General features: G+C 31.9%; 1 protein-coding gene across 1 annotated transcript; it reads left to right on the top strand.

Annotated features, from left to right (window-relative positions):
• Positions 1-27,998, top strand: LOC148619549 (sorting nexin-29-like). Its single transcript, XM_088579573.1, has 21 exons — positions 1-163; positions 3,883-3,947; positions 4,863-4,996; positions 6,589-6,665; positions 7,578-7,752; positions 8,700-8,770; positions 10,456-10,623; positions 11,655-11,931; positions 12,562-12,659; positions 14,212-14,302; positions 14,953-15,017; positions 15,481-15,544; positions 16,087-16,215; positions 16,951-17,036; positions 17,870-17,976; positions 18,768-18,884; positions 19,383-19,432; positions 19,830-19,920; positions 20,406-20,546; positions 21,374-21,513; positions 23,393-27,998. Exons 1-21 carry the CDS (start codon positions 157-159, stop codon positions 23,517-23,519), a joined length of 2,280 nt encoding a protein of 759 aa, XP_088435699.1. The 5' UTR covers positions 1-156; the 3' UTR covers positions 23,520-27,998.
• Position 27,999: the final 1 nt, after the last annotated feature.

Genomic DNA, 27,999 nt, shown 5'->3' on the forward strand with positions numbered 1-27,999 from the left:
AATAAAGGGAGCTAACCACAACGTTCACAACCCACAGAAAATTCAGAAATGAAAAGCTGCCTAATGATTCCATTTAAACTTATTATTGTTACATAAGAAACTACAAGTGTACTCAAAAAGAGTCATGGAAACATTAGGAATAAAGGGGGCATAAAAATGAACGGTAAAGATTTGAATGAATATTCTAGTAAATTACACACTATAGTCTATACAGCGAAGACCCACAATTTTGCACAAAAATTATTCGCCTCCTTGGTTGTCTACTGCTACAATTTCTTTCATAATTATGATCTGTCTTGAAACTTTCTCCTGTGTGAGCACAGCATAGAGCTATAATGTTTACAACCAATTTAAAACATGAAACCTGAAGCTTTCCCAAAGAAACATTAGTGCATTCCCCTCCCCCCCCATCCCCTTACTCTTGGGCAGTGGCTCCTCATCCACGCCTTTGTGATCTGGGAGCCTCTTCAGGCTTATTGTCCACACATCCTGTTTGCATCAAAAACATATTGAATTGTGACAGAAATGCCTGATTTGTTATGGAAATATTGCTTATCCACAAATGTACAACTATTAATGGCTTCAACTAAGTACTGCAATAACTTACGGGTGCAATGACATCAAAAGTAAAGGAAGCCTTTCATGCCAATATAACTATAGCATAATGTGATGAATTTATTTGACAAAAATCCAAGATGGAAAAGGAGTCACGGCCATCGCTACAATACGTCACCTATGATTCATGATGTCTCCATACATGTAGATGGTCTTCTTCCTTTCATACAAAAACCTCTTGGACCTTATTACATTCGAACCAAACTCTATTCTATACCTCTCACTCTACTACTCTCCCTTTACAAAACAAGTCTTGACCCTTCTGCTTCTGAACCTACCTCACCATTATACAGACTTGTTGCCATCATTTTGGATATTGGTTTCCACAGACACTTTAAATCAGTTTGTGTAAAATGTCAAGATGAAGAAAAAAGATCATTTCTTCCACTACCATTTGTCAATAAAGGTATAGATGCAATTAATTTGGCCAACATCCTCCATCACAAAAGCGTAACCAACAAAATTCTCCCATATTTCAATACCAATTATTTCATATTCCAGTACTTCACCCATTGCATCCAAAATTTTCAATTATAAACGGCTATTGCCGAATCTTGATATTGAGGACTTCAAGGCTAAACAACCAGACTGTTCTTGCAAAAACTCTTCATTTAAATATGGTCCTTCCGGTCATGTCGTTACAGGAGATTTAACCATCATAGAAAACAAATCTCTGCATAATATCCATTCTAAAGGTCCAAGTACCGTGAACCATGCTCCATAAATTGGAATTATAACTTTAAAAGTTCTTATGGATGCCGTGGAGGACTACACAAGAAATGGATAAAACAAGGACAAGAAGACATTATTCTCTGTCAGAGTGGGTAAAGGCCATGAGATTTTGAAATGAATGAAAGTTTAAGTAGGTCAATGAGTGCCAATCCTACATCAGTTTTCAAAGTCCTCGATATAGCAAAAACATTGTCTACTATATATAACAAGTATGTTGTCGTCCCAGGAGGCAAAGCCCAAAACAACATTGTTTTTTTCTGCAAAACATTTTACATTCAATGTTTATTATCAGAGGTAGATGTAGAAAATAATAGCTGTGATAAGACTTATACTTCCACCACACTCTCCAAAGAGGAGATTGTGGAAAACCATAAATCTGTGCTATCCTCTTTTGGCCTCTCTACCAAAGACAATGAATGTGATTTACCATCTATGTACTGGATTCCTAAACTCCACAGGAATCCATACAAACAACATTACATAGCTGGATCTGCAATGATGTACCACCAAACCTCTTTCAAAACTTTTAACTTCTATGGTACTTACAGTTCTTAAAAAGGGTCTCCAGTCCTACCACAACACTTGTTACTCCCATAGTGATATTAATTCAATTTGGATCCTGAAAAATTCAAAAGATCTGCTGGAGACCATCAGTTAAAAATTATCATCAGCATATAATAGCATTGAAACCTGTGATTTTTCAACACTGTATACTTCTATATCCCATACTCAGTTAAAATCTGTGAGATTGATGTGAGGGTGACGATATGATGATGAGAACGAAAAAAGAATTAATCAACTGTATACAAATTCTAAATTATATATAATTTAAATCTATAACAAAACATGAATGTTATTATGTGTCAGCTACTTCCTGTATATTGTTACTGTGCCATTACACAGGTGGACCAGCATGCCAGTCACATATTGTATGTTTTAATTAAGTACCCCACTGGTGGATATGACTTAATTAAGTATTTAAATAATTCAATTGATGACCAAGATAATACGCAAATAATCTTTTACATTTTTTAAAAAAAAGTTTTTGGTATGATACAAATACAAGAACTTGTGGTCGGAAATCATAGTTTCTGAAAAAAAAAATTATGTTCATATTTTCTCACGATTTCCTTTAAATAGTTGTAAGGGCCTTAAAACTTTTAAAAGGATATTAAAAGAAAAATGAATATATTGAATATGTTAAAACTTTTAACATATTCAATGCATTCACCTTTATAAAGGATCGTGTGAAACTTGTCTGGAACTAAACATTCGGGATAGTCTTTCACTTTGTCCTTCACAATTTTGTATTTAAAACATGTTGAACAAACTCTAATGAACATATACTGTATCAACAAGTCTGAATAAAAACATAATTCATAGCTAAAATTGATGACGATTCATGTATTGAACGATCTGTGGTTAATTGTTCGATTGATAATTAAGGCATCTCAAAGTGGCGTTAGGCCTTGGGTTGGGACTGCAATTTACTAACAGTAGGCCTCCAAGGGTTTTCCAATATAGTATAAATAACTGTGTCACAGTGCAGGTGTCACCAGGTATATTAATTTCATGCCGAATCTGTCCATTGACAAACTGGACCCGTCATACTAAGAAAGGCCTGTTCGTAGGTCTTGCTACATGTATTTGCAGAAAATATTTTTCTAACCATGATAAATTTTATTGTCATAAAAAGCAGTTTTATTATTACATTGATTTAATAAATCTGCAATTACCATGGTCTTTTCAATATGAAATGGTACTCTAACTAAATAAATTGAATTTTTACAAACTTTTCTATTTACCTACCGCATTGTTCCTACACTGTAAAACTTATTTATCAGTCTTTTGATATCAGTTCCTCCAGTTTGTGCTTGTAATGTCATCCTCTGCTTTTCTAAAAACACAAGCCAAGAAGTTCTTTTAATGTCAAATTGTTTGCTTGACACCTGTATTTAAGTAGCAGTCTTTGTAAGAATCATGCAAATTCTGTAATATGCAATACACCACAAAAAAGGCTACAAATTTTTATTTTTGTTATTAAGTTACTTTATACATGTAGGTCTATATGATGAAATGTATTATCATTCATTCCAATTTGTCTGCTCCTAGGAGATAGTCCACATTGAAAACCAAACAGTTTCTATTGTATTTTGGTGCCATTTACAGTTATCTCCCTTAGTTTTGAATTCTACAGAACATTGAGTTCTATATAATCTTTATCTCCCAGTCTAAGGATAAGGGTTATATGAAAAACCACATGTTAATTTTTGTTTACTATAACATTTTAAACAAAATTTCAGAAATAAAATGAAGAAACTGAATATTGAACTGAAATCATATCACAATGATAAAGGAAGGACAAAGACAAATTATAGTGCCAAAAATTCAATCAGGATTTACAGCTTACTGATATTAGATAACAGAAGCATATTTTTCAGTGAGAATTATGAATTAGTAATGCCCTGTACAACAATATAAATTACTTCATGCTGGAAAAATTTTGTACAAATAACTGTTTTTTTTTCTTTCTAGGGGAGGATCCACATTTGAATGAAAGACAGAACTTACTCACTAGACTATTAGATGCTGTCAAACAGGTAACTATTATTTTTGTATTTCAGAAAAATGGTTTTTATCTGATGCACATGAAGAAGCTTAATGACTTATTTAAATAACTGTATTGAAATGATATTGTAACAATAAATAAACATATTATTTATCCTTTGTCATCTGTTCAGCCGATATTTTCTCATTTAGGTATTATCTAGAAGTATTCATGAATTATTACATTTTTTTAGTACAAGTTTATGTAAGAATCAGGCAAAAGGGGAAATTTGAAACATGCATGTCAAAACCAAACCGATCAGAACCATGCATGTCAAAAACCCACTGATCTGAAACATGCATGTCAAAAACCCACCGATCAGAAACATGCATGTCAAAACCCCACTGATCTGAAATATGCATGTCAAAACTCCACCGATCAGAAACATGCATGTCATTACCCCCACCAATCTGAAGCATGCATGTCATTACCCCACCAATCTGAAACATGCATGTCAAAACCCCACTGATCAGAAACATGCATATCAAAAACCAACTGATCTGACAATATACTTTCATTTTTCTATTTGAAAAGTTCATTTTTTATTTCTGTACGACTGGAAATGTTTGGAGAGTCTTTTTCCCTACAATATCAGAAATTTAAGATTCTGATGGAACTAATAGTAAAAGTACCTTGTCAGAGTAGTGGGTTATTTCATGCCATGTTCTACCCACTGCCTTATGCTTACAGTGATTGACAATTAAATACAAAAAATTGTTTGAAGTTATATAATGATTGTTCCATAGGTAGTAAATATTTCAATTTAAATTTAATGAGCTTAAATTTATTTTCACGTCGAAACCTTAGGAATATAACCCTTTATATGGTATTTTCCATTGATGCTCTTCCTTGAAAAGCTTAAATTGACTGTTTTATCAGCTTTAAGACATTACATTATATATTACAGTGTCAAGTCAGGTTTGGAGGAAGAACAGAGTTAGCCGCAGATGCTGATAGTAGAGTTTCGTGTCTGTGTTCAGCATGGGAATCTGTCCTACAGCATGGGTTAAAGCAAAGCAGTAAAGCATTTCAAGCTCTGAAGTAAGTACCATAAATCTACTTATTTTTGATAATTGAAGGAGCAAGAAAAACCCCCACAAAAATTTATGAAAATTAGACTTGTTATAGATGTACATGTAATAGAAAACATCTCCTATAAAATGTTCGACACAATAGTAGCAGTGAAATTGGATTGACATCCTACATTGCAAAAATAAATTGATCTGCAACCATAGTTGTTAACCCTCCCGTAATTTTACCTGTTGACCCAAAAAAAAAAATATCTCCCATGCGGGAGCCATCCATCTCCCGGTTTCAAAAATTCCTCCTGAAAAAAGCTCCTGTATTTGAATTTATCATTTTTTTGTCATTTATTGTCCCCCATTTTTTGTTTATGTCATAAAACTAGAAACAGCTGATTGACACAAATCTTTTTAGAATTATCTTTTTCCTATCAACAAATAGCATGATTTTCAATTTCAAATGACTAGTTATCTCAAGAAATGAACGAACTTTGTGGCTGAACACAACTTACCATTCCTTGTGGCTGATCATTTTATTGACTTGGTGAAAAAAAAACATTCCATGACAATAAAATTGCAGAGAATTTTTTATGTAAAAGGACTAAATGCGCCCAAATCATAATCAGGCTCTCTTGAGGCTACAGACGCACAGTGATTGAAAACTGTAAACAGAATCCATTCAGTATTTTATGTGATGAAAGCAATAATAGGGGCACCAAAGAGTTCTTTGCTACTCTTGTTCACATTTTTGAAGAAGGAAGCAGGTTTGTCAAAACCAAATTCCTTGACACGCCTGTGGTGAACATTGGAACTGGACAAAATCTATTTTATGCCATACCAAGCATACCTTCTGTGAAGTACATGTATAATTAATATTGTTGCTTCATTTGTATATATCATGTATTTATGTATATTGATAAAAAATTTGAAATCCTCTGTATTATTGAATTTATAACATAACAAAATATATCAATAATGTCATCACACTAAATTTCCTGCAATTTTATTATGGATTGCAGGAGATCTCCCACAATAAGGTTAGACTAGGTTAACAGGTATGTTTACAACAATTTTGTTGTAGTTTTGAGCTAAGAATTATGTAACATTATCTTTTGATATTGCAGGTATTTATAGCATCATACCACTAGCCTAATGCTAGAAAAATATTAAGCAGTAAGAAAATGAAAAATATAATGTTCAAAATATAATAAATATAGTGATGTTATAAAGCTTAGATATGGGTTTTTCCCCATTTCCTACATATATCTGTTTATTTAATCAAAAGAAAAAGTAAAACACAATTTTCTCTAGCAGCAAATATGTGTAATGCTTAATTCAAATTAATTGTTCTTTTTGAAACTGTGGTAAAACAATCACATTTTGTTAAGACCATAAAAAAATCAAAAATGAACCTTTTCAAAATCAACAACATGTCAATGGGGCTTTTCCAATGTACCTACATTTCAATTTTGGGAGTAAATCACCACTCACAGGTACTATTGTAAAGACTATAAAATGCAAATCAAAGTATCTATGAAAACAACTTGGTTTATAGTGTTTGGCTATTTACTGAAATAAACTGGATAACAGTGGTGTACATATCTTTTACAGACAGGTGACAGAAATCACAGGACTGAATAAAGTATCAGATGTTATAGCTGATTATACTAATAAGGATGTTGAACCAGGTAATTAATGTATTTTTCTAGGCTTTCTATACTTATACATGGTATACTGTTGCTGTATTTGTGTAGTTGCGTAATATTTTCTCCTGTTAGCCTTTTTTGTTTTGAGCAACATTTAAAGCAGAAAGGAGGTAACCATTTTCTGATTATCTGTTTTCCTGTGTATGTTTCAGATTTTACACTATAAAATACAGTTATAGAATAAAAACATTAAATGAACATTCCTGGAAAATGTCGTTCATTTGTACTTGCAGTGATATAATGTTTTACTTATAAAACAGAAATTAATTACTTAGAATGTATTAGGATCACTATGTTTCATATATATATTGTTATTTTTATTAAACATTTAGGAGCTATGCTATGCTGATCAGCATTTTTCTATATTTAATTCATAGGGAGACAGAGTGGATAACAACTACCTTTCATGGCTTTTCAGTCGCAATAATGTGACCAAAATGTTGCAGAAATTGGAATTCTTACTAGATTTTGCTGAGATAAGGGAAATGATGACAAATTTTCAGTCAGTCAGGAAAATAAATGCTTTTAAGTGTCTGATTGTATGTTTGACAAAGCAAGACACCATCTATATTGTATTGTATTATTATATTGTATGCTGAATTTTGATTAAGGAAGTAGACCTAGGGTAAGGGACACAACTCTTAAAAATCATTTGAACATTTGTATTCAGCATTTTACATCAATCTAATGTAAGCATCTAATTAAAGCTTGAGAGGCTTTGGTGAAATTGAATATGATGCAAACATATCACTGATTTCATGAGTTATGTCACTTACTGTAGGTCTACCTCCTTAAGTGTTGCAAATATCTGCTTGCTTCACCAAATGTCTAGGCTAAAAAGTTTGAACTTTACAAAGACTGAATTTGTAATAATGATTTTTTTTTACTTTTCAGAGTTCTGGATCTATGTGAAGGAACACCTAACTAAACATGAGCAGGACAGGTTCTATACCCTTAAACACATCAACACAGATGCTGGACGTGGGAGGGCATGGCTAAGAGCCTCATTAAATGAGCATTCTCTTGAGAGATACATGCATATGTTATTGGAAAGTGATGAGTTGCTTGGGTAATGACACAACCATAAATGTAGACATGAAACATTTTTTTTGTTTGTGTCTTTTTTTTTTTAGTACTGTAAACCAAGTTATTTTTGTAGAAACTTATTTTCACCTTTCAGGATTATTTTTTTTGACAACTAACACTCAGTTGAACTTGTATTCCATAAATAGAAGACTTATTCAAGGCAATATTTTGATGATATTTTCTTGATTGCGAAATTATCGAAAATAAATTAGTTAACAGTATACTGTGAAAGTACTTTAATTGGTGGACACCAATTTTCGTGGATTAGGGAAGATACACAAGTTAATGGATTGTTGAATTCATGGTTTTGAGGATTTCAGTATACTCATCAATGGGAATCTACTATTCGTTGCGAACCAAATTTTGTTGTCTGGTTTAACCACAAAAACCACGAAAATTGGTACCTCATACACAGTAGTACTTTTACAGTACTTTTACACTCCCATGATTTTGTTAATTTATGTAGTTTTTTTTACATAATTCTATATGTACAAAATGCACTTTAGTTTTTAAACCAACATATGTAGACCTATTTGACATTTTTTCAAAGACTTAACTATATAAATTCTAAAAGTTCTACTTTGATGTAGATGTCTATCCGTCTGTAGCAAGTTAACCATACTGAGAAGAAGATACCAAAAACTCTGTTTAATTAAAAAAAACACATTTAAGATGTTTTTTTTTTATTATTGCTCTTGGAGCATCTTCTTACATTTGTAAATTTGTTGAATACAGTAAAAAGGATATTAGTTGTAAAATAAGTCAGATTATATCTTTAAATTTTTCCTTTTTTTTTCCATTTCAGAAGTAAACAAAACTGTACTTAAAAATTATACTGGTAAACATTTATTAAGGAAAGAATTGAAACACTAAGCTAGGTACAAAGGTAGTAAAAATACTGATTAACTTTTAATTGTATTTTTTTTGTAGTAATCATTATGAGAACTGGGCATTCTTACGAGACCAAGAAAGAAACAGTATGCTACCTAATATGGCTGCAGGTAAGATATATCTTAATCTGTCTGTGAATATTATTTCTTCCATAACAAGTTCGTACTGTAGGTGGACAAGATTATTCCTCATTAATACAAAATGACAAAAAGAATAAGGTACCTATTAGTATATAAATTTAAATTTTAAAAAATACCTATTCTTTTTCTAAGCTGTGGTTTAGATGAGGTGTATAAAAATGGGTACCAGTGGTTAAACTTTTAATAAACTCATATCATTATAAAAAAATGGGGAAACATGAAATTCTGTAGATACCATAGGTCTCTGTCTCACTTTACATAAAGTTTTTTTTAAAGTTTTTATTAAAAATTATTGAATTGAACTTTTGTTTGTTATAAAACATCTTCCTTTACATGACTGGCAGGTAAGATAAGTAAGAGGTCAAGGCAAACTTTAAGTGTGTATGACATTGTAAATCATTGTAGGGCTAGGGAGAGACGCATCACTGTCTCCACTGTCCTTTCATCACTGTCTCCATTGTCCACTCATTGCTGTCTCCACTGTCCTGCCATCACTGTCTTCACTGTCCTCTCATCACTGTCTCTACTGTCCTCTCATCACTGTCTCCACTGTCCTTTCATCACTGACCTCATCACTGTCTCCACTGTCCTCTAATCACTGTCTCCACTGTCCTCTCATAACTGTTTTCACTGTCCTCATCACTGTCTTCACTGTCCTCTAATCACTGTCTTCACTGTTCTCTCATCACTGTCTCCACTGTTCTTTCATCACTGTCCTCTCATCATTGTCTTCACTGTCTTCATTACTGTCTCCACTGTCCTCTCATCACTTCATCACTGTCTCCACAGTCCTCTCATAACTGTCTTCACTGTCCTCATCACTGTCTCCACTGTCCTTTCATCACTGTCTCCATTGTCCACTCATTGCTGTCTCCACTGTCCTGCCATCACTGTCTTCACTGTCCTCTCATCACTGTCTCTACTGTCCTCTCATCACTGTCTCCACTGTCCTTTCATCACTGTCCTCTCATCACTGTCTCCACTGTCCTCTAATCACTGTCTCCACTGTCCTCTCATCACTGTTTCCACTGTCCTCTCATAACTGTCTTCACTGTCCTCATCACTGTCTTCACTTTCCTCTAATCACTGTCTTCACTGTCCTCTCATTACTGTCTCCACTGTTCTTTCAACACTGTCCTCTCATCACTGTCCTCTCATCGCTGTCCTCTCATCACTGTCTCTACTGTCATCTCATGAAACAAACTGGCTGAAGGGCATTTATTGGTGTTTTGTAAGATTTTATGATTGACCTGTATTTTGACAGACATATTACGTTATTCTGGTTCATTCGTCTGTCAACCTGTCCCTGCAAATAATAACCCCAAAAGTGATTTTTGGTACAATGTTTTGTTTTTGGAAGGCTGTTTTCCTTTCTGATTTTGATTGTTTTCTAGTTATGAATATTAATACCACTAAATGTAGTGAGCTTATTATGTTATAGCTTAAAAATAGCTGTTTACTCAATTATAAATCTCTTATACCTTTGTCACATCTATTGAAATTGTAAACATACTTAATTATAGCATTCAGGTATTTTGATGAAACAATTATAAACTTTCAAAACTATAGAATTTATTTTCTTCTTACATTAAAAATCATTCATTTTTATTCAGAACTTGAACAGGAATGAATTCTTTTTTTTTCTTGTGTTTCAGGACTTGGATCAATTCTGTTTGCTATTAATGTGGACAATCCAGATCTCAATACAATACGACGTCCAACCACAGTTATCAATGTACCAAACTCGTCAAAGTTAGTAAGCCGACTAGAGGAAGAACCACGTCCTGTGATTGCAGGGGAAGAAAGCCCGTCAGGGTCATTAGGTAGCTAGAATTGAAGTTCCTATGAAAAATCATGCCCAAATATACAGATATAGTGTAAAGGTCTAGACAGCCATACCCCCTCCCCAGGATCTCAGTTTTGTCAATTACCTTGTATTGTAATTTATGTATTAATGATTCATCGCAAGATCAATTCATACGTCCCAATAAAGTTACATTTTGTAGGTTGTCTATTAACTTTTTCAAACATCTTCTCTGAAACTACTGGATGGATTGAAATGAAACTTAGCATCTTCATCAGTCTGTGCATGGGGATTTTTTACCATGATCTTGCTAAAAATATGACCGACATTATTAAAAATAGATCATAGGGGTCTTATTGCTGAATTTTGCAAATAACTCAAAAACAGTTGGGTATAGCTAAAATCTGGCAGGGAGTAAAATTGATTAGCATGATGAATTGGACCTATGCCAAAAATTTCTGAAAAACTCATTGATGGATGAATGAATTATGGGTCCTGAAATGGATTTTTTTCTTGAATTTTCATTTCCTTTTGTGAAAACTTCTTCTGAGACTACTATTATCCTACTAGTAGGATGGATTGTGACCATTGCAGTAATTTTCATGAAGATCTGTTGATTGATGTTAGAGTTATTGCTCTTGAAAAGTCAAAAAATGGCTATGAGAGATTTATTTTATGATATAAAAACCAGGTGGATAACTAAGATGCTCTTTATTGATTAAATGATTCTTGCGTAATAGTATACTAGGGTCAAGAGTTCAGCTTTCGAAAGATTTTTAAAAAGACTATTTTTGACAGGGGGAGCGATTCAGGCTCTCTAGAGCCTTTAGTTTATTTTTCACTCAGATAATTTTTACTTTGAAGAAAGTGCCACACCGTCCTAACATTTTATGCCTGAGCTTCACATAGCATAAAATTACACAAAGTAGTTTTCTTCATCAGTAACTAAAACAGTTTTTGAGAACTGGTTTTGAGGAATTGCTACATTTTGTGAATTTATTTTGAGTATTAGTTTTGTTTGGATGGTTACATTTTGTAATTACTTTTCAGATTCGAAGAAGAAAGAGAAGAAGAAAAAGAAGAGAAATACTCACATTGTTAGTTTTGATGAAGAAGATTCGGAACCATCACTTCACCATGTTGGTTCTTCAGAGAAAAAATCGGGTGCTATTTCACAAACTAGTCAGGAAGACCTTCCGTCTTTTTCTGTTACCTCTCCTTCAGTAGAAAGTAGCGGGCAAAGCTATGTTCTGAACAGGGAACCTAGCAGGGTATCAGTTTCCTCATTTGACCAAACCTCTATTAGCTCAGCTGATTTTGATATCAGGTACATACAAAGATTTCTTTTACTGGCTGCTTCAGCAATGCTTGGTTTTGTTTCCTGAAACTTGTACTTTGTTTTCTTTTAAGAGTCAATAAACACAGTATTCTATAACAAAATTATTTTAAAGCAATGCAAATTGCCATGAATAAGACTTGTTTCTCAAACAAATTATTTCGCTAAACCTACTGAAATGTTGATTGAAGAAAAAAATTGGCAAGACACTTGACTTGATGTGAATATGTTAGCATGTTAGGTAAACTAATAAATAATAATAATAATAAAAATGCTTATTTTTATTGTATGATTATGATAAATGCTGTTTACCAATGGTGGAAGCAGATCTAGTAGCTGCTTGACTTCTTTTATCCAACTGTCATCTGTCCTTCCATTATACTTGGTGTAATCTGAAATGAATATAATTCATACTTTGCACAGTATTAATATTGAAGATTTGCTTCTGCTATTATGGAGACATTTGACAAATGATTTTATGCATTTCCAGCATATTTAGCTATCTTTCATCATATTTGTACAGACATATTATCATCTTATTTCCTAATAGAATACAAATAAATAATTTTTGATATAATATGATAATGTCCTTAAATATTTTTGGGGGATTTGTTTTTGTAGTGAGAACAATATGAGACCAGTGAACCAGGCAGGAGAACCATTTGAACTAGGTGTATCTCCATTAAGATCAGAATCTAATAGTATTCTTGGTTCATCAGGTAAATGAAATAATGGAAGATATTTGTATGAGTTTTGATGCCCAACCCACAAGATAGGGCACATCAATAACTTGTCAGTGTGTCTGCGGTCCACCAGTCCTCTAATGGAACTTACGCTAAAGCCTTATATTCTGTAGTGATTTGGTCACAAACATGTATATTCTCATGCATCTGATTAAATTTCCCTAAAATGTATGTCATATCATTGTGTAAGGAAAGGATCATAGTTATGACTGTTTTAATGTAGGTCAATGCAGGGGCTGCTCTGGCTTCCAAAATTCTGTCGCCAGAAAAATCGCCAGCTGCCATTTTATGTTGCCAATTTTCAGAAATTAGGGTGGGGGCAAAAAAGTTATACTTTTTTTTTTTTTTAATATGACAGTATTAAGACCACTGATAAATTATCTTTGTCAATTCATCAAAATAACCTCTCCATTCATGACATGCATGTACACAAGATTCACTCTTGATGCATGAATGAAACAGGTTTTTAGCTCTAGTCTGTCACTTTCATATGCATAAAATAACGAAGTACTACTCCAGAAACAGGTATTTTATTTCTACCAAGGACTTCATTACTTTTCTCACATAGTCCCTGATTTTAAAGCATTTTACCTTTGTCCTTCAAGGTCTAATTTATCTTACAATATAATTTGATTTCTTTTTAATTTAACAAACTAGATTCTTTTTTTTTTTCGTGATAAAATTTATAACTAACTACATTTTGTACCATGGACCATTAATTGTTTCCCTGTTTAATTATCTTGGTATCGGAATAGTATTTCCTCAATTAGATTTTGGGAATCCCCATTCTATTTGTTTACAGATTATTTTACATGGCAACAGTGTAAACAAATGTCATCCATTTTCTTTCATCAATTCTTTAATTTCTAAGTGTTTAGACACTTCCTGATGGGATAATTATTGTTTATTGGATTTAATTTATTCTGTTATTAGGTAAGTCTTTTTCTGAATGTATCACATGGTTAGACAGGGCTGTGAAGCTTGTATGTAGCCACGTGCACATGGCCATATGTGTTTACCTTTGACCAGATGATGAGAGTTTTGATTGGTTCAATAATATATTTACATTTGATTGTCACCTCCCATGAGGATATTGTCAGTCACGGTCGTCTGGTCTAATTACCGTTAATTGCCTTCAGTCGTAAATTGGTCATGGTCAGTTAACTCTGACCAGGTGCCAACATAATTTGATAATTAGAGAAAATATCCCTTGCTGATAAACTTCCTGTCAATTTTATTATACAAAACTTAGGCGCCAAGAAATTTGCCAATTGGTTATTTTTGTTGCCAGATCAAATAAAAAATCGCAAATTGCGACATTGGCAAAGCCCAGCGCGACCCCTGCAATGTTTGTAATATCTTAAAATGTGCACAATATTGAATACTTAGTATTAAAATGACAATCTTTATGGTTGTCTTGATAATCAACCTTTTAAAGGTCTTGCGTTATTGAGGAAAAAAAACGTGTTTCACTTATAAGTGATGGAATGAATTACGGTTTTTAAAATACAGTTGATTTTCTTTATAGTTGACTCATCAGAGCACAGTACATTTAGTGGCACAGATGTACAAACAGCAGCTTTTGCTCTTGACATGGTACAGAGAGGAATGGATCACAGGTCTGTGGATTTGAATTTTAAGTATGGCTAGCCTGAAAGTCATTTTTTGTGGTTATCATTTGTCAGTTGTGTTGTCCAAACAAAATGTTTTGGAATTTAGGGATTCTCCAAAATATATTTTGTTTCACAATTACAATCCTTGTTGGAGTGTGACCCAAGGGTACTTTAATATTTGAGTGAGGGGACAACTAGGTCACACTTTCAATAAGTTCATACTCATTGATTTTTAGTGGAGTCCAGGTTTCTCTTTTACACATGTTTTGGTTATTTTATGATTTTTGTTGTTAGTGTCTATTTTCTTTGTCTAGTTGTTATTGGCAAATACCACATGATAATATGTAAATGTATAGAAGTAATTATGGAGAGAAATTGAAATAAATATTTATTTTATTTTTAAGTGAACAGCTTTAACCAAGAAAATATGTATTGAAACCTAAACATTGTATTAATTAAAATCTCAGAAAACTGAGTCCTTGCCTCATATATTTATTAGCAAAATTGGATAGTGGGATATAATGGAAACTTTATTAAATAATGTAGTGGCCTTTTCATGCAACTTAAATTAAAAAAGTAGTTCAAAAACTTTAAAATCTTGGAAATGTTTTCAAAGTGTATGTTTTAATTGTAATCTCACTTTTGATGTTTTATAGCCATAGAACAGCAGGAGATGGTGGAAATGTTAAAGATAATGTTAAGAAAGATGCCATGACAACAAGTAAGATGGTAGTTGATATTTGATCATGCTTGATCAATGATAAGGTTACCAGTCTAGATTTATTTGATTACTTCTGCCAAGCCTTGCCCATGCAACGACTTGCCCATGCAATGACTTGCCCATGCATTTAGAAGATTCTTTTCTAATTTGGATATATTGTCCCATGTTCAGTTTTTACAAATATCACTTTTGCCATTTCCGAGTGGTGGCATTTTTTGTTGTAAAAATAGGGACTTTAACCATTTAATGCTGAGAAAATCTGGTTTGCTGTCAATTTGACTGCCTCTTGTTGTTTATTACAATGAAACATGTTTAAATCAGATTTAAGGTCTTCTGAAGTCCCTTTATATCAGTTTGAACCCATGTAAACCAAGCACCTGCCTTGTCTGAACAAATCTCTTAAGTCCCAAAAGGTGTTTGGTTTAGATAGGTTTCAATGTATTGAAGATTAACACAATTTCAGATGAATTAAAGCAGGCAGTTGTAGCCATGATGCTCAGGAAAGATGAAGTTGAAGAACAGAATAAGTAAGTTGAATAAATATTTTTTTCTCAGTTAAAATGAATTTTTACCTGATTTTCCAGGTAATGTTTTAAAATGTCCATGGGAGTTTTATGCATGAAATAGTCCTTAGCAACCAAGAAAACAATTTGAGGGGCCTTCAAATTGGTGATAGTGCTGTTTTCAGACTTTTTGAATCTTGGATTGTTAATTGTGGTCAATACTGCTCTTTGAATATTTGAATTATAGAGTTCTCATGAGCCAAATCTCTCTCAAATAGTGACAGTTGATAAGTATTCAGGGCAGTACTCGTGGTAGTACGTATTGTTATTCACTCTTTCCAGTTAATGGGATAAAATTGATTGAAACTAATTTAAAATGTTCAATTTAAATTTAAATACTTTTTATGCAAAAATAACATCCAGGTTAATTTGGTGCAATTATAAGTCTAGGCAAATTTGCTACTGTTTGATGAGTCTGTCAGGAAACTAAATTTCTATTATTCTGAGATAGAATAAAAACAATAAAAAGATGAAAAAATAATAATTTATTTTTTTTTCTGCTACAGGAATTTACAGCTGATGTTGGAACAAGAAATGGAGACCTCATCTACACTGAGGGCAGAGATTGAAGACATGAAAGTCCAGTTTAGCCAGAAACAGGAGAAAGAAGCTGCTAAATATCAATCTCTTCAAAAGTAAATAGATAAACTAAGGTCTAAGTTTGCCTTGGAGTTTTTATGGACAGGTGTACCATAGTATGGAACCCTTGATACACATATACATCATAAACATCAGATAAAATCTCCGCCTTGTTTGCATTGGTTAAAACAAAAGTAGTAACATCAGCGTCATTTATCCTGAAATAAATAACTTCAAGAACCAGTACCAGAATCTTTCTGAACCAATGATATGAGAATGTTTTTTTAATAGGCAAATCATATAAGAATTATCATTGTATGGTTCTGACTGGAAAGAACAGAGCTTGGTATCAGTGTCATTGATCACTCATTTTTGTGTTCCCTAAGTTAAAGTTTTTGAAATCAATGTTTGCATTTATTGTTGGCAATGTTACACAGGGACTTAAAAATGCTAGCCATGTCTGCATCTCTCATTAACACTTTATATGTGCTTCAACTCTTAAATTTTTAAACCGATTTGGATAAAATTTATATTAAAGATTTCTACTATAAATCCTTCAGACAAATTTGAGAATCACTGATGACTAGATAATAATGTGCAAGTTAATACCTTGATCAAACTTTGGACATGGAACAATTTTTTTTTTATAAATGCGGTTTTGTCAGTTGTCATAATAGAAGATTAAATTATGATAACAAACTAGATATTTTTTTCGCAATTTTGAAAAAGGTCGTACAATAGTTTATGAATTGTTATGCAAGAAATGTTAAGCATATGTCAATTGTTTTTAGAGAGAATGACTTACTCAAGCATCAGTTGAGAAGATATGTAAATGCTGTACAGATGCTGAGAGCTGAGGGAACACAGGATGATAATAGTATGCTTACAAGTTGTTACTGATGAATTTTTTTTAAGAATTCTCTGAATGCAATTTAAGCACTGCCATGTAATAATCAAGCACTTTACCGTTCCATACGGTGTAGTGCTGTTTTATTGTTCTTAAGCTTTTAGGCACCGTGGAATCAGAAATGACAAAAATAATTTAATTGGATTTAAATTTAATCAAATTAAGTTTAGAAGCACCAAGAGCATTGTGCTGTATTTTGGTGAAAAGTTTTAATTTTTTGCTTTTTAAAGGACTGTGTTATATCACATTTGTGGGTAGAAACATGCTCCTGTTTTGTACCTTACTGTACCTACTACTGATTGATGTTATAGCTTCCATTTTGTACCTTACTGTAACTACTACTGATTAATGTTATAGCTCCCGTTTTGTACCTTACTGTTCCCACTACTGATTGATGTTATAGCTCCTGTTTTGTACCTTACTGTACCCACTACTGATAAATGTTATAGCTCCCGTTTTGTAACTAACTGTACCCACTGCTGATTGATGTTATAACTCTTGTTTTGTACCTTACCATACCTACTATTTAGGAATGAACATCTTTGATAGATTTGTATTTTATGAATATATTGGCATTCTTCTAGAAACAAATTGTAAAATGGTGTTTTATCAGAAATTTGATTGGTTGATATTCCCAGTTTCCAGTTTATATCTTTTTAAGGGTGGATATTGCTTTATCTTCTTTTTCTGTGAAATAGCAGAATATATCCAGAAAGAAAACACAACCTTCTCAAAATTTACTATAGTAATTCATGTATATGTGTAAAGATATACTAAAGTAATTACAAAATTTTTATTCTTAGTGCCACTTGGTGTACCTGTTGAGGAGCCACAACCAAACATCCCTCCTGCTAAGCCCAATATAGATTACAGCCATGAAGCCTCTGAGTATGAACAGAAACTCATACAGGTTAGAGACTGGTGAAAAAAATCATTTGAGGTTTGGAAAAGAAATTATCAACATAAACTATGTATGCTAAATATGTTGTCAATATTAACACCAATGATATGTATTAAAGACTAAATATTAATAATAGATTACAACTACTAATAATTCTTTTTGGTTTATAAAAATTGTTATCTTGATAGTATTAAAATAATATCAGGAAGTTCTTTTAAAATTTGTGATGCTTCCTTTCTATTGAAATTATCATGCTCGTCTGTATGTCTGTTACACATTTCTGCAACAGATTTTGCATACCGGTATTTCTTTCCTGTTCAACATATTACATTGTAATTTTTTTCAGGTGATGCATAATTGAAATTTTTATATAAGATTTTTCAGCTTCTATTGAAGGGAATGCTTAGATGTTTGGTATATTTCTTTTGCATGGTGACTTGTGCTATATCTTCCCTTTCCAGATTCTTTGCTTATCTTCTTCATGTTTACCATACAACTATGTTACTTTTTTGAGTGGGGTATTCTAAGCATGATGTAGAGCGCAACATCTTGTTTTAGGTGAAAATTATTTCACAACTAAGGTTTTACTGAAATACTTTTGTGCTCGAATTTTCAATGGATCAGTGACAATAACAATTATTACATAACAGAAGCAAACTTTTTTTTAGATGCAAATCATTGAAATAAATATCATTTACTTGTTTTGAAAAAGACAAATTTGAAAATGTTTGATACTTAAATCTTGAGTTTTTTTGTTTTTTGTTTTTTTTGGTAAATAATATGTGTTCTTTTATTTTTAGGTTGCTGAAATGCATGGAGAACTGATGGAGTTTAATGAAATGTTACACAGACAATTGAATGGGAAGGAAGCTTATATACGTAGACTTCAACAAGAACTTGTAGATTTACGAGGACCAGTATGTATGACACACAATACATAATACACATTTTTTTTAATTATTGATAAAAGCAAAAAATGTAAAATAGCTCTGCTGGCAAACCTGTCAAAACTTATCTTTCTTTGGACAAAAAAATATGTTTCACTTAACAAAGTGAAGTGAAATGTTGTAGTATTAGTACTCAAGAATATGATTGGTGCTGATAGGATTTTTGTTGAGAGCTTTTATTTGATTGATTTTAGATTTGACAAGTTTTGAGATTATTGGTTTAAAATACTGCATTCAATAGTGTGTATTATATGTGCCTTAAGAAAGATGTTAATTGACATTCAATTTTGAATATTGTTCTTCCATTATTTTCTCTTAATTTTGCCTTTGTGGTATAGCTGGTGATCATCTACACCAGCAAAACTCAAAGGTAAGAAAAACTAGATATTTAGTATAAAAGTAATTCATTGTTGATAATCTTTCAGAATTTTTAGTATTTTCTCTGTATCAATTATTTTTATATTCTAGCTACCTAGAGACTTACATCTAAGTGGAGATCAGTCACCAGATGGAGATAGGTGAGTTGATTAAATCACTATTCATATCTAAGTGGAGATCAGTCACCAGATGGAGATAGGTGAGTTGATTAAATCACTGTTCATATCTAAGTGGAGATCAGTCACCAGATGGAGATAGGTGAGTTGATTAAATCACTATTCATATCTAAGTGGAGATCGGTCACCAGATGGAGATAGGTGAGTTGATTAAATCACTGTTCATATCTAAGTGGAGATCAGTCACCTGATGGAGATAGGTGAGTTGATTAAATTCCTAGCATTTTAAACTATCTAATCAAACAATACAAACAACAACCTGATATATTAACTTGTACTTGACAAATTAAAAAATGGTGGCTTTATAAATTATTCATATTTTTTTTCTTCAGTTAACATCACTGCTTTTTTTTAATTTCAGCATATCGGTTCAATCAAAGTCACTGATCAATATATGGATACCTTCAGCCTTTATCAGAGGCTCCCCAAGAGATAACTATCATGTTTATCAGGTAAATGCATTTTAATTTTCTGGAATAAACTTGCCTTTAATTTCAATATATGTTAATCACTGCACTTAGTAAAGAATTGATGTCAACGATGAAAAAATATGTGTTTAATTATTCTAGGTTATCAGAATAATTGCCAATAATGATTCATCTTTGAAAATGTTGATTCATAATTTTTAAGATATATAAACTTTCATTTATTTGCATGTATGATTGGCTAATGAAAAATTGCATACTTAAGGAGGTAGTCCTAGTGTAAGGGACACAACTCATCAAATCATTGGAACGTTTGTATTTTGCAAATTACATCAATGTCATGTACACATCGAAGTAACTAGGATTGATTTCATTCTGTTTCAAATGAAATCTTGATAGGCTTTGGTGAAATTGAATATGATGCAAACATTATCACTGATTTAAAGAGTTATGTCCCTTACACCAGGTCTACCGTCTTAAACAATGCTTTTCTAATGCTAACTTTATTATAGGTTTATGTAAGAATCAAGGATGAAGAATGGAACGTTTACAGGCGTTACAGTGAATTTAGAGACCTACACATGTTACTACGAAAGAAATTTCCTATAATTAATAAGTATGAATTTCCTCCAAAGAAAACTATAGGTAAAAAGGTAAGTTGGGATACCGATTACATTGTATTTCTACCAAGTTCTTTAGATTATATTTGATATGATTGGTAGAATTGGATTGTTGGTAGAGATGTTATTTTTATTTTTATGCAGATAAATAAGTATTAATTACCAAGAGGACAGTGTATGCAGAACATATTATATAATTAAAAAAAAAAAAAAACAATAACAATAACAAAAAAAAGTCCACACATTTAAAAATGGAAAACAGCTTAAACCTGAATGAAAACCAGGGTCAGCACATGTGTACCAATAAAGTGGCCAATACCTGCTTCTTGCATCACACCATTTGTGCTGCTCAATGGAGGTCAAGTCTGGTCAATAGGTGCAGTATGTCTTTTTTTTTGGTCTGTGTATTGGTCTTTCATGTCTTGGGTTTATGTTACAGGAATGATATTCTTCCATTTTTTAGCGGATTTCTGCTATTTCAAATCCAGTTTTTACCGTTACAATTTTTTTTTTTTTTTTTTGTAATATATGTTTACTTCCAATTTTGCCAATTTCCGCTTTGTTGACCTTGTAAAATCATCTGTAATTTTAAAAGTATTTGTACTATGAAAGTCTCCTTGAAAGTTTAAGTAAGGTCATCCTTTGTCTGTCCAGTAGCTATATAACAGGAGTTTATTTACTTTATACTGCTATTGCTTGTATATATAACTAGTAAAACTTTTGTAGCAAATCTAATCCTTTAAATATTTGGACAGTTCATGAACTTTTTTAAGCCACTAACTTTTCGCTATGTTTAAAATTGACAATGAGGTATAATGCCACATCTATATAGATATATTTTTTTACATATATATTTTCAGGACGCCAAGGTTGTGGAAGGAAGAAGAAAAATGTTCCAGTCATATCTTCGCTCTGTTGTAGATTATCTATCGGAGAATGATCCAGGCCTTGCTGATAATGTGTCTAAAGCAAAACTAGTTGTTGTTGTACCTTTCTTTAGGTAAGTTCCATGGTAGACAGAAAGAACAGCTATTAGTTACACTCGGTACATGACTTGGCAATTCCTAAGTATATGGAATTCATTTAGATTGACCCTAGCCATATGAATTCCATTCCAAGAAATTATCTAGTACATGGATAAATCTGTATATCTTTATTTTGGTAAAAATCATGTCCCAGTTGATGCATTTTTGCATTAGAATTAAGTTACAATGCATGAACAATATGTTTTTCCTAATAATGTAGGAGATGAAAACATACATTACTGCTTTCTTTGCTTTTGTTACTTTGTATGTATGATTTTAGTTCTTTATGTTCTTTGTTGTGTATGTCTGTTTTCCATGTCTGGTCTTTGTCCCTGGATTACATTCTTTTGATAACTGCTATAACCTTGGTTCCCTTGATTACTCTTTATTAATCCTGTCCAGCATGTTTTACTATTTATAACTAAATGTCTTTTTAAAGTTAAATGGCATTGGAAACAAATATAAGTGAACATTCATGTTCTTGTTCACTGATTTTTTTTTTTATGTGCTTAAATTAGTTCAACAAAAAGAACTATATTTACAAAGTATTGTAAGAGTGTGTGTCTATTCCTTGGTTAAGTATAGTTCATTAGCTCACCTGGCCAAAGGCCATGTGAGTTATTGCCATCACTTGGCGTCCATTGTTGTCGTTAACAATTATACAAAATTCTTCTACTCTGAAACTCCTTGACTAATTAGAACCAAACTTGGTATGAATGTTCCTTGGGGTATCCTGCATAGAACTGATGTGGGGATTTTTGATTCGTCAAAAAACATGGCTTCCGTTACTAAAAATAGAATGTATGGGCCAGACAGTAGTTTTTCACATATCTCCTAAATCATTAGGTTTAGCTGAATTCTGACCAGATTAAAGTGTTCAGCATGATGAGATCTATCTCTGGTCAAATTTTGGTTTTAATCCATTAAGCCATGTTGAGTTATTGCCCTTTTTCAACGATTTTTGCTATTTTTAATGCAATTTCTTTCCAAAATCTTCTCCTCTGACACTACTTGACCAATTGAAACCAAACTTGGTATGAATGTTCCTTGGGGTATCCTGCATAGAACTGATGTGGGGATTTTTGATTTGTCAAAAAACATGGCCGCCATTACTAAACATAGAACATAAGTGTCAGACAGTAGTTTTTCGCATATATCTCCTAAACCATTAGGTTTAACTGGATTCTGACATAAAAGTGTTCAGCATGATGAATTCTATCTCAGGTTAAATTTTGGTTTTAATCCATTAAGCCAGGTTGGAGTTATTGCCCTTTTTTCAACGATTTTTGCTATTTTTATGTTATTTCTTTCCAAAATCTCCTCTGACACTACTTGACCAATTGAAACCAAACTTGGTATGAATGTTCCTTGGGGTATCCTGCAGAGAACTGATGTGGGGATTAATGATTCGTCAAAAAATATGGCTGCCGTTACTAAAAATAGAACATAGGGGTCAGACAGTAGTTTTTCACATATATCTCCTAAACCATTAGGTTTATCAAAATTCTTTCAATAGCTGAAATGATCCATATTATTAGGACTACAAAAGTCTTCAGACTCCTTGTAAGAGTTATTGTTGTTGAAAGGGGAAAAATGACTTCTTTTTTAAATAGTTTTCAGTCAATATCTTGAAAACTATGATAAATTAAAAGAAACATTCAGTTGTTGAAAAGATCTTGTGATAGTCCTACCAGAGACCTTTTTAGTCAAAATTGTTGGACAACTTCTTGTTTAATTTATTGCCTTTGAAAAGCAAAATTCAAGAAGGTGAGTGATTCAGGCTCCTGGGAGCCTCTTGTTTTGTTTACTTGTCAGTTCCAAGGTACGGTTTCATTTTTGTGCTTGAATTTTCAGTGATAAACAGCCAGAGAAACAGAAAACTGAGAAGAAAATGAAAAAGAATGTTTCTGCAACATCTTTACCAGGAAATACTGCCCCTCCACCAAGGGAGACAATGCAGAACCAATATGATGGATTATAGCATTGAAAACAAATGACATTCAACATTCATATTGTCTATTACATTCAAAGTTTTATGGAGCTTTTTCAAGCTTTTTCAAGATGTGCAATCAAGTTCTTGATATTGTTCTGCAAAGTTTTATTCTTTATTTTAGACTGAATATCATATTTTTTTAACAAGTTTATTTTGCTGTTGCTATTATTTTTATTTGATTATGTATGTGATTATATTATTTTTTCTGAGTTATAATTAACACAGACTCAGTGAAATAATCCAAAAGGGAAAAAATATAGAAATGGCAATGCAAATAATTCAAAAAGATATTATATATTTTTTGTCATGAATCATATTGTTCCATTTTCACCTTTAGTTTACTTTATGTTACTTGAGTATGAAAGGACAACTTTTTTGCTCTAGCTGTGTATAATGATGTTTTGGTGCCAGTTTCAGACTGCCCTGTGGTGTGAGGGTTTCCTTGTTCATTGAAGACCAATGGGTGGCCATCAGCTGACATATTCACCATATCTATTCTTGTTATATTTATAGTTAGTAGTCATAATTACCTAATTTCTTTTATTTTTTGGTTTCTATCACAATTACTCCAAGAAATATGCCATCTTTTGCCTGATTCTTGGTTTATTGCTCAAATCAGTTTTCATCCATGAAGTGATAATATGAGGCAGGTGAAGTTAAAAATATTGAATTTAAAAAAAAATAATTATGCCTTGTACAGTTTTACATCAGCTAGGATTTTTTTTCTTTATTTAATTAAACTTTATCAAACATTTTAACTTTACTGAACATTTTGTCTTTGTTAAAGATACAAAACCAGTTAAGATCATTACTCAGATTTACCTGGTGTATTACCTGTGTTAACTTCCTGTCAGACTGGTCAGATTCTCAGTGCTTCTAAGGTCAAAGGTTAAATTCATATTGATTACCATTATCATGACTTAGTCCTCTATTATAGAATTAAGTCAGTCTTACTAAATAATAAGGCATATATGCTGTACTTAAAATGACATATATAGTGAAATTCATTGTAAGGAAATTAATGTAGATTTATTGCTTGGGCTAATACCAAGGTTTTTGTGCATACACACTATGCTTTCTCGTAAGCTCTGTTAAATATTCCCATCAGTTTGAAACGTTGTAGTTAGAAACTGATTATGGCATTTTCTATTCAGTCATTGAGCTGGGTAGATCCTAGGTAAGATTATTATCATTTGTTATCAAAATGGTTGTGATACTCATTTTTGTGAAGTTAATCTTTGGTTATGTATTAATAAAAATTTATTTTACAGTAAGGTTTAGATTGTAATAAATTAATGGATATGATTTACAAATCTTCACATCCACAGGTATTGTGAAAGTACTTTTATTCGTGGGTACCAATTTTCGTGAATTAGGAAAGAAACATAAATCTGTGGATTCTTGAAATCTTCTTTACGTTGGTAACCAAATTTTTTGCTTTGGCCTACCCACAAAAACCCAGTTGTAATATGAGGGGTACTAATTTTCACAGATTTCATGTTCTACACAAAGCAGGAAATATAACATGCCTTTGAAGCCTATGTATATATGTAAAGTAATTTCCATGAATGACAAGTTAAATAAAACCCAAAACAGAAAGTTAAATGTAACTTGTCAAATATAAACCATCAAATTAATTAACTAATTTATTTGTTAATTAGCTTATTTCATTAAGGTTCTATTTTATTCATTTTTTTCTCAAGTGTGAATTAAAACTTTTAACATTGGTCTCTAGGTATAATGAACTGCATTGACTTTTCTTACATTTGATTTATAGTTACTTAAGGAGGAAGACCTAGGGTAAGGGATGTTACTCTTGAAATCAGTGATATGTTTGTATCATATTCAATTTCACCAAAGCCTATCAAGCTTTCATATGACACAGAATGAAATCAATACAAGTTACTGTAAGAGTTGTGTCCCTTGCCGTAGGTTTACGTACTTAATAAAGGAGTCATTACAGTTTATTTTTAAATTTAATATTGAATTCCAATGTATGGAGAATATATGATAACACTTCCTATTTTTATTATCTATTAACCTTATTGTAAATCTTTTCTGTTTTTCAGTTTTTTCAGTCTCTAAGTCTCATTTTAAAACCAGAATTTTCACTGTTAAAAGCATGAAAAAAACTGATGACCCATCTTTATTAGTATTAATTTGAAAACTAGTTTTATTCACAAGAGGTTAATTTTCTTTTTTATGACAATGCAAAAAAAATGTGAATTCAAAATCTCTTTAATTTTTGGTCTATTCATATTTCAATACATATTTACTTGATCTTTATAAAATAAGTCTACCAAAACATGTATAACATTCTTCACTATGGAGATCAAACTGACTATCTAAACTTTTCTCTATACTTAATGCTATTTCCTTCCTTTTATTGTGCAAAAAAAGAAGAATTTTATGAAAGTTATTATCTTATAAGATCTTATGTTATCTATCTATTTTGTTTCATTTGAAAAATTTCTTTTATTAAATTGTACTCTATATTAAACCTATTCTTTAAAACATTGGACCAAGTACCTGGACAAAGCAGTTCTTGTGAAGTCTTTTGGGGCACCTACTGAGACTTATAGGCTATATTCAACATGTATTAATGAAGTCATTCAGCCAAACTTCTAATTTTAGGAAAGAATTTTATACTGCTAGACAATTCATTTAAGGTGGAAGACCTGGGGTAAGGGACGTCACTCATAAAATCAGTGATATGTTTGCAATATATTCAATTTCACCAAAGCCTATCAAGCTTTTATTTGAAATAGAATGAAATCAATCCAAGTTATTTTGATGCTTAGATGAGAAAGATATAAAATGCTTTACACAAACGTTCAATGATTTGTAAGAGTTATGTCCTGTACCCTAGGTCTACCTCCTAAATGCATTTACTGCCAAGTTTGAAATGGTGCTCTTCATTTATTTTGAAGAATATGTACCTAGATATAATTTTTTTTAAAGTCATTACTGAAAATAGCTTTGGTTTATTTATATGATTTAAAAAAAAAACATATGGACTACTTGGGGAAAACTACTCATCAAGCAAAGGTGTATGGCAGCCAATTTTTTATTTAAATACATGCAGTTCTATTGGTTAGATTTACATTAATTCTACTTACTGGTATTTTTATTTTTTTGTTTTTATATTATAAATTAAAATATACTTGGTTAACATTTTAATACTCAATAAGTTTTGTAAACTATAATTACATCACAAGTAGGGCTCAAATGAAGTTTTATATTTTTAGTGATCATTGGATACTTGTACTATTTTGTATCAAAAAAACATTCTTATTTTCTTGGATATGCTATCTGACCAAATCAGTAAATATGTATAAAGAAAACACCATTTGTAAGGTGTGTTCAGGATGCTACCAGTGGTAATTTTTGTATATCATTGGCATCTTCATTTATCAATGGTTTAACCATATGGATCATTCTCATCCAATTCTATTTTTGTTGTTATTATTCTAAAAAACAGTCCAGAGAAAATTTGAGGCTGGCAGTCACATGTTGGATAATCCATACATGTAGCACTATTGGTAAGATGGTCTACCAATAGTAACCATTTGAGTACTTAATTTGGAAGTGTTTGCTCTGAACACACCTATTGTATGATGTCTATATAACAGTGGCAACTCAATAGAATGCTTAAAATTTAGAGGGGAGGGCAACATTTGCAAGGACTTGCAGAGACAATTGGTCATACACCTGCTCATTGAGTGAGAATTTAGCTTAGAAAATTGACCTAATTCTTCGCATTTTGTAATGCCTTTATTCAAACAAGTTAAAAAACAAGTTTTAACAAAGTTTATTGTAGTATTTTGGCTGTGTGTATAGCTGTTGCTGTATGTGCAATGTTTTATAAAATGCTTTTATAAAGTACAGAAAAACTCTCTGTGAGCACAAATCGGGGATAGTATGGTTCATTGGAGATTAAAAAACATTTTATATTACTTTTTAGTTTTGTGATGTCAGCAGTCAACATGTTTGTATTGTGGATATTTTTTAACTGATGTAAACATTTTCAGTATCTGCAGAAGAAATATGACAAATATTTTAACAATTTTTTATTTTAAATTTCATTGTTGCATTAGTTATGGATGTAGCACTTACTACATTCCTGGATTTTTGTACATGCACCATTAATGATGATTCAGTGAAATGAAAATAACCTTTATAATATGGTGATTCTTTTCTCCTTCTGTTGGCCAATAGCTTTGCAGTAAAGAGGTAGATGAAATCATATTGATATTATTGGAATGGAGGACATCAAATGAATAGAAGTTTAGAATTTGTTATTTTTCATGCATTTACTTTGTCATTTGTGTACTTGGGACCAGTGCAATCTTAATTTTACCATGTGCTCCATTGCTAGTTGGTCATATTGATTAAAGACTGTAATTGCTTAGATGTGAAATAGTATGTACAATTTTATGTCATACAAAATAAACCATTGAAATGTTAC

Source organism: Perna viridis, chromosome 4 (genome assembly GCF_037379345.1).
Source record: "Perna viridis isolate PV_CMFRI_1.1 ecotype Kerala chromosome 4, ASM3737934v1, whole genome shotgun sequence".
NCBI classification, from domain to species: domain Eukaryota; kingdom Metazoa; phylum Mollusca; class Bivalvia; order Mytilida; family Mytilidae; genus Perna; species Perna viridis.